At 38.3% G+C, this 15236-nt stretch overlaps 2 protein-coding genes across 2 annotated transcripts in view; one reads left to right on the top strand and one right to left on the bottom strand.

Moving 5' to 3' along the window:
- The first annotated feature begins 543 nt into the window (after nucleotides 1-543).
- Nucleotides 544-2057, top strand: LOC130210457 (interferon-induced transmembrane protein 1-like). Its single transcript, XM_056440778.1, has 2 exons — nucleotides 544-1438; nucleotides 1655-2057. The coding sequence occupies exons 1-2, from the start codon at nucleotides 1325-1327 to the stop codon at nucleotides 1796-1798; spliced, it is 258 nt and encodes an 85-aa protein (XP_056296753.1). The 5' UTR covers nucleotides 544-1324; the 3' UTR covers nucleotides 1799-2057.
- A 459-nt stretch (nucleotides 2058-2516) lies between these two features.
- Nucleotides 2517-15236, bottom strand: part of si:dkey-103g5.4 (uncharacterized) — a 22903-nt gene continuing 10183 nt past the window's right edge. The window contains exons 14-23 of the mRNA XM_056442063.1: nucleotides 12967-13189; nucleotides 12035-12109; nucleotides 11145-11237; nucleotides 8223-8285; nucleotides 7804-7920; nucleotides 6210-6361; nucleotides 5789-5875; nucleotides 4370-4516; nucleotides 4000-4194; nucleotides 2517-3567 (exon numbers count right to left, since the gene is read on the bottom strand). Coding sequence (XP_056298038.1) covers nucleotides 3481-3567; nucleotides 4000-4194; nucleotides 4370-4516; nucleotides 5789-5875; nucleotides 6210-6361; nucleotides 7804-7920; nucleotides 8223-8285; nucleotides 11145-11237; nucleotides 12035-12109; nucleotides 12967-13189 — 1239 coding nt within the window. The 3' untranslated portion in view covers nucleotides 2517-3480. The remainder of the gene's footprint in view (nucleotides 3568-3999; nucleotides 4195-4369; nucleotides 4517-5788; nucleotides 5876-6209; nucleotides 6362-7803; nucleotides 7921-8222; nucleotides 8286-11144; nucleotides 11238-12034; nucleotides 12110-12966; nucleotides 13190-15236) is intronic.

Here is a 15236-nt window from a genome sequence, read left to right as displayed (position 1 = left end):
CTTCCGCATTTTCAATGCGAAGGTAATAAGCGATGATTAAACAATACTACTAAATACAAATGTCAGACTAAATTGCTCCAACAGTGACTTTAACCTAAAGGAGACCTTCAGCCATGAGCTCCCCAAATACAGACAGTGTATTAAAGGCTTCACCAGGAAGAATAACATGATCTAGACTACTGTGGGGGGGCCTATCACGCCGCTCCTCCTGCTGCATTGTGGGAGTCTCTGTGGTCCGTCTGATTCCTGCCTGTAGGCAGAAGGTTCAGCTCTTGTACGCCTGTTGTCGGGAGATGGAGGCAGTGGACCAGCGAGGCTCTGGAGGACGGCACAGACGTGGATGTTTTCAGGACGGCGACCATCAGTCTGGATGAGTACACAGGCGTTGGGCTTCAGATATATCCCATCATGCAGCAGGGTGAGTTCAAACAACTACAAACCCTGCTGCCTGACTCCACACCCCATGGAAATAACCAGCACCAACCCGGATTATGCAATTTTAAATTTTTATTCTTCATTATATGATGATTGAAGGGCTATATTCTTAAACACAATATCCTTAATTTCTCAGTTAGATGAAGAGAAGAAAGAAGAAGTTTTAAGAAGGTAACATTTGTATGTCATTCTTGATACCGTTCTTATATACGGTCTATGCTTGGTACAGAAGACAAAGTTCTTTTTTACGTTAAATAAAAGAATGAATGTTTCACAAATGTAATTTTTTTTAATGTGACATAACATATGACACAATATAACTAAGTAAAGTGTATTCAATTCAATTCAGTTTATTTTATACATAGCCCAACATCACAAATTAGGAATGTGCCTCAGGGGGCGTGACAACCTGTACACATACGACATCCCTGACCTTTGACCTTTCATCGGATCAGGAAAAACTCCCATGAAATAGTTTTTAAAAAAAACTTTTACGGGGAATAAAGTGAAGAACCCTTTAGGAGAGCAACGAGGAGGGATCCCTCTGCAGGATGGTGGAAGAATAGAAGTCGAGCTATAACTATTGTATCAAACAGACGTCATGCATCACAACTTTGCCACTGAGCTTTCACTGAAAGAGAAAAAAACTGTCAGCAAAGTTAATGACGTGCGAGGAGGCGCCCTCAAAGGATGTGAAAGTGTAACATGAGCCAGCCAGTAAATCTCAAGTTTTTACGAGACGCCCCAAAAGCCCCATCATCATCAGCCCAGATGTGTGTGTGTGTGTCCGATAAGCCACACCCATGACCGATAAAAGGCTCTGGGTTGCACCGAGCGGCAGCCGTTGGATCTCGACTTTGAACCGACAACGCTGACAAAGACAGAAACTATGGAAGGAGGCCAGACCAGCGCCGCGGCTCCATCCTACATCGCGTGGTCCATCTTTAACACCTTCTGCTGCTGTCTGCCTCTTGGGATCGCTGCCATCGTCTTCTCCTGTCAGGTAGGGAACTTTTTTTTTTTAGATATCTGCTGCTTTTGTACTCGGTCCTGAAATCAAAAACTAGACACATCACAACAAATTAAATAGATGTGTTTGTTTGGTTTCGACTGTACTCGATGACCTAATGTCCTCCATCGAACACTTTTCTTTCTCGCAAGCTAATTTTTATACTTTTTTAATGTGTTTTTTGTGTGTATTTTTTTTTTTTTTTTAAAGGCACAAAATGCTAACGCTCTCGGGAAATCAGCCGAAGCCATGGACGCGTCGAGGACAGCCAAGATCCTTAATGTCGTCGCACTTGTTATCGGGGTCATTTTCATCATCATATTCATCGCTCTCAAAGCCACCTACTTGAAGTGAGGACAACGTGCCCGCGCTGGAGTCTCAGAAAAGCTCTTGTTATCGTGAGCTCCCCCCCCCCCGACCCCACCCCGCCCGACTCCACCCCCTCCTCCCGACAAACGACCACTAGATAGAAAACAGATGTCCCATTTGTGTGTGTGCGCATGAACAAGATGTTCAATTGTGTTTGTGTATCACTTATAAAACCTCACAGGAATGCTACGTGTATACACTGCTTGTGGTGGCGATAGCCAAATTAAAGATGATTTGTATCACTTTCTTTTTCAAAAAAAAATGTTTTTTTATAAACAACTCTACATGTGTTTACTAAAATGTGATCTTTCTCCGTGGTTCATGTGGGACACATTGTTTAGCATTATGATTTCAACACTTTAAAAAGTAAAGTAAAAGTGAAGGAGTAGTCGTAAATGTACTTTATGCGGGTTAATGTGTATAAATATGCTGAACGTTGCATTATTAAAAACAGAAAAAAATGCTTCTACGAATATCACGGCTAAAAATAAAACATGTAAAAAAAAAAAAAAGAAGAAGAATAAAGAATGAGCAAAAAATTAGTTTAGCATTAAAATAAATATATCTGTTATTAAAATAAATATATCTGATCTAATTTAGTTCTGGACACAAGAGGTTGAGTTTTATTAGAACGTGTTCTACCATCCTTCAACCAACAAGTAAAACAATCCATATGGATGAATGATTTAGTTTAATAATCAAGTTGAATGTATTATTGGTTTAATATCACTTTACAGCCATAACTTTTATTTTTTAATCTTCTATATTTTTTCTGTCTTTTCAAATAAAAATAGTCCTGTGTTCCACTACAGTGAACATGCTTGTAACATTTAAAATTAAAATAATGTTCTAAATGTTCAAATTGTAATAGGTTTATTTCACGCTAAATAGGGAGGAAATCAACAAAATAATAAGAAGTTGGATTATTTTCCCTCAGTTCCCAGGAGGAGAGGCAATTATTGGGGGTGGATTAAGTGTCCCGCTCATGTGGGAAAAAATTTGATTATTACACCCAGCATTCAGCGTGCATATTTTGTGGATGAGAGGTGTAGTTCCTGCAATCGAGAAAAGAGATGTTTATACATCTTCCAAGAGATAATTGCTCAGCTGATCAACGTGGGTGGTGCAACCGACGGAGAGGAGGCCATGAGACATTTGTATAGAGAACTTCTTCTTCTTCTTTTTCTTTTTATGGTGGTTGACAAACAGCTTTTGGGTGCAGTATACCACGGCACACTAATCTAGAGTGTGGATTTAATAAAAGTAAACCTCTTATACTAAAAAACAAATGAAAAACCAAGAAAAACAAAAAGGGATTCAAAGTACCAATTTAGCTGTGCCTCTCCCACGCCGCTTGCAATAAAGAGTGTGGTAGTGGGCGTGGCCTGTGCTCAGCTGCAGAGATGTGGGCGTGTTTCACATGCCAGGCTTAATTAGCACAGCTGGTGCCAATTATCCCTGATTTCGTTTAAGCAGCAGCAGGCTGGAGTTGTGGTGTCCGGTGAGAGGTCTAACTAGATGACAGAGAGAGAGAAACACCAGCCCGAGTGGGAACCGTTTGGTTTTGTTGAACCTTAACAACTATACCGAATACGAGTGTTGTGTGTTTGAGGAGGGATCTGAGAGTATAGCGCGCAGTTGGCTCCGAGAGCGTGGGTGTATTTCTCTCAAGCGGAGCTTTTCTTTCTCAGAAGTACTTCAAGATGGGAGAGCAGAGACGTTTCTCCGTACTTCCTCTGTAGTCGCTCGACTTCCTGTGCCCATAAAAAACAAAAAGACACATGCAAGAGCCGTGTTTACTCATTAATCGGTTAAATATATATACTTGAATGTCAAAAGTACATTTAAAATATACCATCAAAAAAATGTACTTTCTGCAAATATATAAAAAGTATACTAAAGTCACACTTTCAACTTTTAACACACTTATTTAATAATTATACTGTAGTATACTTTCAAGAAATATATGAAAAGAATAATATACCTCAAATGTAAGTTCTGTGAAATTACTTAAATATACCTCTTTAAACTTTGTTTTCAAAGATATATTTTGTTTATTTCAAAGTATATGTTCTAAATTAGCATTGAAAAACAATGTATTTAAAGCACATTTAATCAAACGTGTGCACAGTATTAACAATAACTAAAGACATGTTTAACAATTGGATGAAATCTTCAGTTCTTACATCTTCAGAGAGTAATCCTCTGCTTGGTTTCTGGAGTGTGTGAAGCAGGGAGTCCACATGAGCGTCTGGATTCCTCTTTAAGACTCCCGAAGGCGCCTCTCGGTCCTGGAACAACGCACACAGATTGTCTCCCCGTCCAGCGGAAGGCACACCCAGTCTGGCCTGAAACAGCTCCCCGAGACATTCCTGCAGTATCTGTATGAATTAAAACGAAACAAAGAGGACATTGTCACCCCCAAAAAAAAAAAAATGCATCACACTCAACAATACAAACTTGATTTGAAAACTTCTCTGGCATCTACAGAGTTTTTTTTCTTCTTCTTCAAAACCTTAAATATTCATGCACACTTTTGAGTGTTTGAGTCTGTACCTTGAAGAAAAGCCTCTGGAAGGCCGGACTGGAGTCGGAGGTCATGTCTTTAATCTTGACGTGGGCCAGACAGTGGAGCAGCAGCAGAGAGAAGCCTCCGACCGACTGGAGCCGCTGGCGACGCACGAAGAGCGTCTGCTCGGCCTCCTGAGGACAGAGCGCTCAGAGACACTAACACGCTGCAGCTGGACGAGGACACGCAACACGTTCAGGGGTTTGAAAAATAAATACAAAGATGCACTGGGCCACGTTGATTTTTTCCCGGTACAATCTGTTTCAGCCTTTGGAAAGGAAACTAAAGAGTTAGTTCTGTATTAAAAGTTGTATGAATAAATGGAATATTTAAACGATACAAATAGTCTTGATCCACTCTCATCAATCATTATCACATTGAGGAAATAAAAATATTTACAATAAAATAGACCTAATGTTTATATGTATATATATATATATATATATATATATATATATATTAACAAAGTTAGAAAGAGCTTTACAAGTAAATGAAACAAAAAGTCAAAGGAGAAAATGAAAGTAAAAACAAGACATGAACCGGGATACAAAGTATTAAATGCAGAATAAAAATAAAAGTATTTGTATAACTGCAAGTCAACTTAAGGAAAGATACTTCAGAAATCAATAAAATGCATGAGCTATTCTGATTAAACAACACACAGTGTGTCCTCCTTTACTCTGATAGGCTATATATATATATATATATATATGAGAGAGAGATAAACATGCGTGTGTCAAAGTTGAGCTAATTTTAACAGTTTTACATACTAATGAGTAGATTTCTATGAGTTGATGTGTTTTGTTTTGCATTTAAAATGTTAATTTGTCAGTTAATTTATCACCGCCATGCAGAGTGAAGGTCTCCATTACCATTAGGGGTCGCATAGAACACACGGTTCTCTAAATTAACTTCAGCACAAGTGGAAATTCTGAAGTAATCCTCTCAAATGAGCCAGCACTGTGTCGCAACGTTTAAATATTTAACCCTTACTGTGCCAGATTGTTTGTACGAGCATTGTTAAACATCCGTCGACCGCACGCTAACACGGGAAATGTTCTTGACGATTGAGAAACTGAACCTGTGGTTTGATGCTTGAGTTTACAGACACAAACTAATCACCACAGTTTTTTGGGGTTTCAGACGCTCTAATCTACAAACCTCGTTTGGTGAGACTGAACACAACACTAGCTTTGCAGATTAGTATTATTAGTATTTTTTGCATCCAACTCTATGATAGTTTTCATTTAATATGCCTGCATACTGTATTTGTTGTGTTTTAGTCAGTTCATTATCTTATTTAAGCCAGTTATGTCACACACAATATTCCTAAATTACAATTAACTGTCCAACATTTTTTTTTATCCTAAAATTACACCCTCACAGAAAGAAAAACTCTAATTTACCTGATAAAAGAAAGAATTTCTGAAGGCGTTATTGAAGTAGTTGTTGTTTGGGAGACTTGCTGCAATATGAAGTGAAATGTCTGGAGTCTGTTGGAAGGAAAGAATTATTTAAAGACTTTTATTTATTACAACAATCTCACTGAAGCTCAGGCCATAAAAACTAAACCGGTGTCAAAGGAAATGACACCAAGAAAAAAACAACCCCAAAAAAACACCAGTAGAAAGTATTTCAAGTATTTATTTTAAGATGGGATTTAACAAGCAATCTCTCAGTGTGATAGCGAGATAGTTCGAGGGTTTCCTGCACGGAGGCTCAGAAGTAAGATTATTTTAAAAAATAGCTTGAGGACCTTTTTAAATGAATAAACAGAAAAAAACACAAAAAGAATATGCAATGAGGTTGAAAATAAGCAGCACCAACCAGTTTTAGATTAAGCAACGTGTGCATCAGGAACAGTCCGTGCTGGTACACCAGAAACTCTCTGGGGTTCAGGACCGACGGGTCCAACGGGACCAGCTCCCCCTCACACTCCCACTGAGCGTCCAGGACGTCTATGAAGCTCTGGCCTCTCTCTGGAGAACACACAACAATATACAGGCTCTTCATGAAAAGCCCTAAACTCTTGGATTCTGAAAAAAATAATATAAATTATTTTCTTTCTTTTTAACTGAACATACACTACCGTTCAAAAGTTTGGGGTCATCCAGACAATTTTGTGTCTTCCATGAAAACTCACTTTTATTTATCAAATAAATTGAATAGAAAATATAGTCAAGACATTGACAAGGTTAGAGATAATGATTAATATTTGAAGTATTAACTTTGTTCTTCAAACTTCAAGCTCAAAGGAAGGCCAGTTGTATAGCTTATATCACCAGCATAACTGTTTTCAGCTGTGCTAACATAATTGCACAAGGGTTTTCTAATCAGATATTAGTCTTCTAAGGCGATTAGCAAACACAATGTACCATTATAACACTGGAGTGATAGTTGATGGAAATGGGCCTCTATACACCTATGGAGATATTTCATTAGAAACCAGACACTTCCACCTAGAATAGTCATTTACCACATTAACAATGTATAGTGTATTTTTGATTAATGTTATCTTTATTGAAAAAACTGTGCTTTTCTTTGAAAAATAAAGACATTTCTAAGTGACCCCAAACTTTTGAACGGTAGTGTATAGCTGAGTGATTTCCTCGAGTTTGCAGCTATGACTTGTCGTCATTCGACATATACAGGATACAGAATACACCACAAATATGTCAAATATGTTGTTTTGCATAAAACAACAAGGTTAACATTGGAGATGTTAAATAAAAGGTGTCCAGAAACCACACTTCTTTTGTTAACTGGCAAATACTTGAAAGTAATATATTTTTATGTAACACATCCAACTGTGTTTGTATGTAACGTGAACGTTTGCGTGAAATGTCATCTAATATTTGTTGTGACATTTAAGTCTGGACCAAAGGGGTGTGAAGACTGTTTTCCTTATTGAGGCCACGAGTGTGTTCAATAAAAATAAAACGCTGTTTTTTAATAGTTACTCCGTATCTCTTTTTGATTTAAACAAGCGTATACAGCTCAAATGTCATGAGGTTCAGAAAATGAGTACCATCTGGGCTTCATTAGAAAATAAGTTACATAATCCTGCAGGCAGTGCACAATACATAAATACACAATACTTATACAAGCTGCATGAACACAAACGTGTATTTACAAATATTAATTACTTCGGAAATGTGTGTAATTTCGTTCATTGGGACTGAGACTCGACACACACATAAAAATAATTTCACAAAAGTGCACCATAATATAACAGGACCTATTCTCAATATGCAGAATCCTAAAAAAAATACATTTTAAGAAATCAGATGTTTTTGTGTTACGCTTGATTGAATTAGATGATTATGCTGTGGTGGTTATATTTGCGTGAGCATATAAATGGGACTTTCTGCATGCTGGTATATAAAAATAAATAAAACCACCAACTGTGTGAACGACCTACCAGCGAGCTCTCCTGGAAGAAGCCCCGCCCCACAGGCCCCGCCCCTCAACTGTTGCTCCACCCCCTTCAACAACTGGAACAGAGGAGAGAGCTCCAGCAGCTGGGTCCACTCCTCTTCTGAGAATGAAAAGCAACATTGAGGGATAACGTCAATGCGATAAACCACATAAGATAAGATAAGATAAAGAGGTTTTTATTGTCATTGTTGTTATACAAAGACATTTATTTTGATGGCCCACACAGAGATAGACAAATACTGTACATGATAAAAACACACGAGGATACAAATGTACAGAAAAAAATACACGAGGAATAAAAACATGTAAAATGAGATGGATGTGTGAAGTTTGTTTTCATAGTGCAATTGTGTAAAGTGTCGCACTCTCACTTTATGTTATCTGATGATGTCATGATGTTACCTGGAATCACGGGGACGGAGATACTATGTGTGGGATGAGCAGACTCTGTCATCGGCTGTCCCTCTGGTAGGAAATATCAAGAATAAAATGACTTATTATCATTCAGGGAATAGTTTGACAACAACAACCACTTAATTGTACCTCTAAAAATGACAAATCAACTGGATATATCTATATATAAATATAAGATAAGATAATCCTTTATTAGTCCCACAGTGGGGAGATTTCAGGATCACAGCAGCGGGTGCACGTTAGAGTAGGGCTGCAACTAACGATTATTTTGATAATCGATTAATCGGTTGATTATTTTATCGATTAATCGATTAATCGGATAAAAAAACAAAAAAAATCATTTTCAACCCTTTATTCAAAACAGGGTCCGTACGGTCATGGAAAACCTGGAAAAGTCATGGAATTTTTAAATGGCTATTAGCAGGCCTAGAAAAGTAATTGAAAAAATAAAATCCCAAAATATTTGGAAAAGTAATGCAAATTTGTTTTCTTCAAATGTTAATTTACACAGTATATATACGGTATGCTTTGGAATTGTCATTGTTATTTTAAATACTCCATCTTCTCACTTTGTTACGTATAGACAGAGTTTTCACAAAATGTTTAATCATGGACATTTGGTTTAAAGTCATGGAAAGGTCCTGGAGACCCACTGGTCACCATGGTGATGAACCTGTTCACTGGTCACCATGGTGATGAACCGTCACAAACAGACTGACAGCTTTCCTCTCCTGAGCAGTGGTCCCCATGTGGCCCCGCCCCCTGAACAATATCAGAGACGCATTCCCATTTATTATTTTTTTCACCTGCCGTTGAGATTGCAGTGAGACGCGGAAAAAATGTGAAGTGGTGCTCTTCACAATAAAACATCTTTGATGGGACGTGTCGCGTCTCGGCCAATCAGCGTTCAGATGTCCACAGCGTTTGGGAAGTTAGGTTAGCTTGAATGTTAGTCCGCTACATCTGCTGCTGTCACGCTGCAGCGATACTAACAAAGTACCCGTACGTTAAACACGATGTGATTTAGCATATTTTTACTTCATTAAAAGAGCGCGGGATCAGAGCTCACGCGCTGCTTCGCTCCGTTAAATGTTGTCTGCACGCGCAGCGCAGCGCTCACAGCTAGTGGCGTCGTGGCTTATGTCCGTTGCCTTTCTCCGTGGAAAAATATTTTCCGCTATCCGCCACGGAATAAATAACCACGTTTTCTACGTTATCCTCTTGTGGAAATGCCACACACGTCGTGACATGTAGCGCCCTGGTGTCTGGGTTCATAACGTCACCCGGAGGCGCACTCAGCTCCGTGAATGTCTCCGACGACGTGAAGGACTTCCGCATCCAGCGCCACGTGAGCAGCAGCAGCCAATTAGATTCATCAACAGAGGAGCAGCTCAGCACTGATTGGCTCTCACAACGCAGCGTTCCTCCACTCTGGTTTCTCCTGCGCCGCTCTGCGCTCAACTCAACTTTGTTTATACTCCGTGACTTATTGAGCGCCGTAATAATCGCGCGACACAACGAATCGATAATGAAATTCGTTGGCAACTATTTTAATAATCGATTTTATCGATTCGTTGTTGCAGCCCTACATTAGAGCATTTATAAAAACAAAAATAATAAAAATAATAAAAATAAAAGATAAAAATAAAACACAATAACAATACTAAATACGAATACTAAAACACTACCGTATTTTCCGCACTATAGGGCGCACTGGATTATAAGGCGCACTGTCAATGAATGGTCTATTTTCGATCTTTTTTCATATATAAAGCGCACCGGACTATAAGGCGCATTAAGCGGAAAAAAAACAGTCAGATAAGTCAGTCGATCAAACTTTATTAAACGCGTTCACAATAATTCTCAACATTATTCAAACGTTAATGAGCGTATTCACAATAACTACCAACCTTATTCAGTTGTATTTTGGGATCCTTTTACACACACTGTAATATTATGGTGAAGCACAGTATTGTAACGGACTGAGGGAAATGTTATGTCCGGATGTAAGTGAACGTCTCACGAGCTGGTAGCTGTGAGGCGTGTCTGTGATTGGACAGCGAGTGATGTTGTTGTGTGTGTGTTGTGTTCCGCGGGTTCGGGGCGGAGCTATGACCCGGAGCAGACGTGAAGCTGGTTTTGAGGTTTCACGGCGGTTTGTTGTCGTTTTGGCGTAGGCTACGGCCAACAGTAGCTTGTTCTATGTTCCTTGAATAAACACCCTATAAGCCATCTACGTCTCGTAGCGTTCCTGACCCAGGGTCGCTACAGTATGTATTACTCCGCGACGTTCCTGGCTACGGTAGCCGTAATGCTGCAAGCGGTGCGGCTTTGTAGTTTACCAAAGTCGTACTAAAACATTTTGACTTAGCGCCGTGAGCGCCTTGTACCACACAAAATCGCTTAGAGGTCAGTAAGCAAAACCAGAATTAATCCATATATACGGCGCTTCGGATTATAAGGCGCACTGTCGTTTTTTGAGAAAATTAAAGGCTTTTAAGTGCGCCCTATAGTGCAAAAAATACGGTAAATATACAGCGGAAACCAAATATATACACAAGGCAGTGACCAAAGTGAATTTCCAGCAGGTTAAAGTGTCCAGGAAAATAAATATGACACAGTGCGTTGTATGTGTGTTTTTATGTAGAAATACTTCAGGCAATGGGCAAGAATCATTGTAAAAACCACACTTTATTTGACACGTTACTTTGACACTTTATTTGAATAAACATTCTAGATATAACGTGTGAATTAGTGAGCTTTGGAAGGTGCCGTTTGGATTGTCTCCAGTCTTTATCACACACACACACACAGCACTGATGCACCGCACAGGACAGCACTGGGGTGTTACATATGCTGAATATAACAATAATAATAATAACAATCATCATAATTTGTGTTTGCTCTCACCCTGGGAGTGTGCGGTGTGTCTCTGTGAGTCGTGCGAGCCGGCCTGGCATTGAGCTCCATTGACGGGATCCCTCAGGGACTGTGTGGAGATTCCTGGAGAAACACAAACAAGCCGATTCACGGAGAGAGAAAAAAAATCTCTCAAGCAAGCGAAACTTTCTCTTCTGACGCAAGAAACACATTATTTTGTATTTAATGCATTTACTTTAAAGCCCACGTTTTAATAGAAACATTTTCTATTTGTTTTCTCATTGTACAACTTACCTAATGATATCTTTTAAGGTCAAGTTGAACTTTACAATTGTCATGTACAAACATGAAATTTGACCTTGTAAAATGCAATTCTGAGTTAACCATCTGATCAAACCACTAACCTTGTGGTTAAAAGATGATTTTAAAGACCTTAAAGGGTATAGTTTGACTTTCATTTCTTGAAAATGTGTTAAAAACCTTTATGAGTATTGTGTTTCGTGTCCAGTCTAGCTTCTTTATTTTTTTAGGGATGCTGGTATATTCCCAGAACTAAGAAGTGTATTATTTATGATTACCAATATATAGGGATTTTTGTACCTGCCATACTGTACATATATATATATATATATTCCTTATATATATATATTCCTTATATATATATATATATATATAGGCATATTTTATTTTCAATACATCATAATAATCACCTAATTCTTCCCTGTTCTCTTACATCCTTGTACTATCTTTCCTTTCCAGATACAATAAAGAAACTAAACAACATTGGGGTTTTTTTCTCTCTGGACATCATGGATGATGGGACACAGTGGCTGTTTCCTTTTGACAATGAACATTCTTCACAATACTTCTACACACCTATACAGGCGTGTTATCACAAGGCTGGAGTGAGGAGCATCTACCTTTCACCTCGGGCGCGGAGGCTGTCCAGACTCTGGAGGAGACCTCCATCCCATACGCCTGCTTTGTGGACAGACCTGGAACCCATCAGAAATAACGCTCAATATGTCATGCAATATTAATTTTTTCTTATCGTTAACAAATCCCAACAATCAGTTGATCCTGTTTACAGAATTGTCGATCGAGTCAAAGCCTGATACACGGTTAATTATTCTGAGCCTCAAATCCTGAAATATAAATATATACCTGGAAAATAGTTGCCAACAAGTGCACCATTTAAATAATAATTATTTTATTTTATTTCATGTATTTTATGTATTTTATGTATTTTATTTATTTTATTTATTTTATTTATTTTATTTATTTTATTTATTTTATTTATTTATTTATTTTTTCTTTATTTATTTTTTCAAACAGGAAATGCCTCATTGAGATTAAAAATCTAATAATTAAAAAAAATCATTAAATGTATAGAGCGCTTTTCAAGGTACTCAAATCACTTTACATCACATAATTAAAACATCCTAAAATATATACAATAAAAATAACTACAATTTCATATTAAAACAATTAAATGTGTATCTGATGTTGTGTTATACATTATGTGACTACAGGGCCCAGTGTGTTGGGGGAAATTAATTCAACATGTAGGTATAATGGAGAAACTATTGTACCTGGTTTTGGTCTTTTCAAGGGATTTGTTGACAATAATAAAAACATAGAATAGCACAAGTCCAAAGAACCAAATAAATACATTCTAGGTAATGGCTTCTGGTCTTCAGTTCCACATAGAGTGCAAGAACCAAATAATGTGAGCTGCAGCACAGCAATTTCAAATATTGTTTATAAAAACAGAACATTTGTATAAATACCAGACGATGTCATTATTCAATGAGGGCGTGTCCTTTCTCTGACTGCTGTCATGCATTAGTACCCTTATCATGGAGTAAATATGCATCGCTGGTACCAGAGCTGTGCTGATGGGAGGTGTTGGGAGAGAAGCTGGCCGACTGTCTGTCCTCCAGGAGCTGGTTCAGTCTCTCCAGCAGAGGCAGAGCCATCTGGTGGAGTAAACCTCTGACCTCCACAGTGGGCCTGTGTCCACTGCACCGCACCAGACCGTACTCCTTATACCAAAAGTGGCCACACAGGACCGCCTGTGGACGAAGAGGAGGATGAAGGTCGCTCAGAATAACCTTGATGGATGTAAACAAAACAAATATGTTCTAAACTCCTTTAAAAGCTCCAAAGTACAATGTGCATTAGTTGTTCATCTCGGGTTTGAAAGACCAACAGAAAGGGCTGCACCATATTTGTTGTTTTCTTGATATTCAGTGCCATTTTATGTCTGTGATTGATTATGTTTTATGCGTCTTCTTAAAGTCTTCACTCCTTAGATATTGCCTACCATGCTGCATAACATCCTTCTAAATTTCTGAAATTGTCTTTGTTTTTCCTGGGGTCAATTTGACCCCGAACATAATCCATATGTTACTATTCTTAATAACAGAAATTAGTTTTTCATTACAAATAATATAGATATAAAAAATATGTACTAAGAAATAGTATAAATCCATTAAAACACCAACAAACTAGAATGGGCACTCGGTAGAGCGCATACCTTCGCATATCACAAGATTTGGCATTGAATTATGAACATGTTGGCATTAGTTGCATGCCAATTGGACAAAAATGTATCGTGCTATGGTAAAAAAAGAGTTTGACCTTTCCATGACCCGATTGATCCCAAAATCTAATCAAATGGTCCCCGGATAATAACCAATCATCCCACCAAATTTCAGGCGATTCAAGAACATTTTGACCTGTTCATGACCTTTGACCTTGACCTTTGACCCGATCGATCCCAAAATCTAGTCAACTGGTCCCCGGATAATAAACAATCATCCCACCAAATTTCATGCGATTCGGTTCAATACTTTTTGAGATTTGCGAATAACACGCATACAAATAAATAAATAAATACACGGCGATCAAAACATAACCTTCCGGCATTTTCAATGCGAAGGTAACTAGAACGAGCACTCGGTAGAGCGCATACCTTCGCATATCACAAGATTGGGCATTGAATTATGAACATGTTGGCATTAGTTGCATGCCAATTGGACAAAAATTTATCGTGCTATGGTAAAAAAAAGATGTTGACCTTTCCATGACCTTGACCTTGACCTTTGACCCGATTGATCCCAAAATCTAATCAAATGGTCCCCAGATAATAACCAATCATCCCACCAAATTCCATGTGATTCAAGAAGATTTGACCTGTTCATGACCTTTGACCTTGACCTCACAAATTTTTGCGATTTTTGTTTTACTTTTGAAGTTATCTGAAGATTTTGACCTGTTCTTGACCTTTGACCCGATCGATCCCAAAATCTAATCAACTGGTCCCCGGATAATAAACAATCATCCCACCAAATTGCATGCGATTCGGTTCAATACTTTTTGAGTTTTGCGAATAACACGCATACAAATAAATAAATAAATAAATAAATACACGGCGATCAAAACATAACCTTCCGGCATTTTCAATGCGAAGGTAAATATCTATTTCCAATTTTAGGTAATTCAGTGAGATTTTAATGGTGATCTGGATATTTCGGGGGGGGGGGGGATTTCTTTGTATTTAAAGCTCTATTTAGGTAGTCAGCAAACAAATATAAAGTACCTGACACTTAAACTTGGAAACAAATATATATTCTAATAATTTTCTGGAGGTTTAAATTGCTGGGGTCAAATTGACCCCAAGGGTAAAAGATGTTAGTAAATGTGAAGGTAACAGGAGGGTTGAAGGCTCTGACCCACCATTGCTCCCTGTATGCTATCGCATTGGTTGGACTGCAATGTCCATCCATAGACTAAATGATTTACATTTCCTTATTTATAAGGCAATTCTAACGTACATCCATCTTATATATGCACGTTAATTTATCATAACAATGCTGGAAGCTACCGTCTTCTCTCTGTGACGTATGCGTGAGGCCTCCTCTTGCTCTCCGTCCCTAACGTCCGTCTAGATATGAAAAGGGTTTTCGGTGTTCTGCAGATTGATTTTGGGTCTACGTGAACCGGTTCTCTTTAAGTATTTAAAAAAAATAGATGTAAAGAGTTGGAGGAAGGTTCATCTGGTTGTAGATGGTTTTTTGACTGCGGTATGTGCGCCGGTGTGAACTTAGATACGATGAC

Source organism: Pseudoliparis swirei, chromosome 20 (genome assembly GCF_029220125.1).
Source record: "Pseudoliparis swirei isolate HS2019 ecotype Mariana Trench chromosome 20, NWPU_hadal_v1, whole genome shotgun sequence".
NCBI lineage: Eukaryota > Metazoa > Chordata > Actinopteri > Perciformes > Liparidae > Pseudoliparis > Pseudoliparis swirei.
Note: the sequence above shows the minus strand (reverse complement) of the source record. Positions and strands in the feature narration are given on the sequence as shown.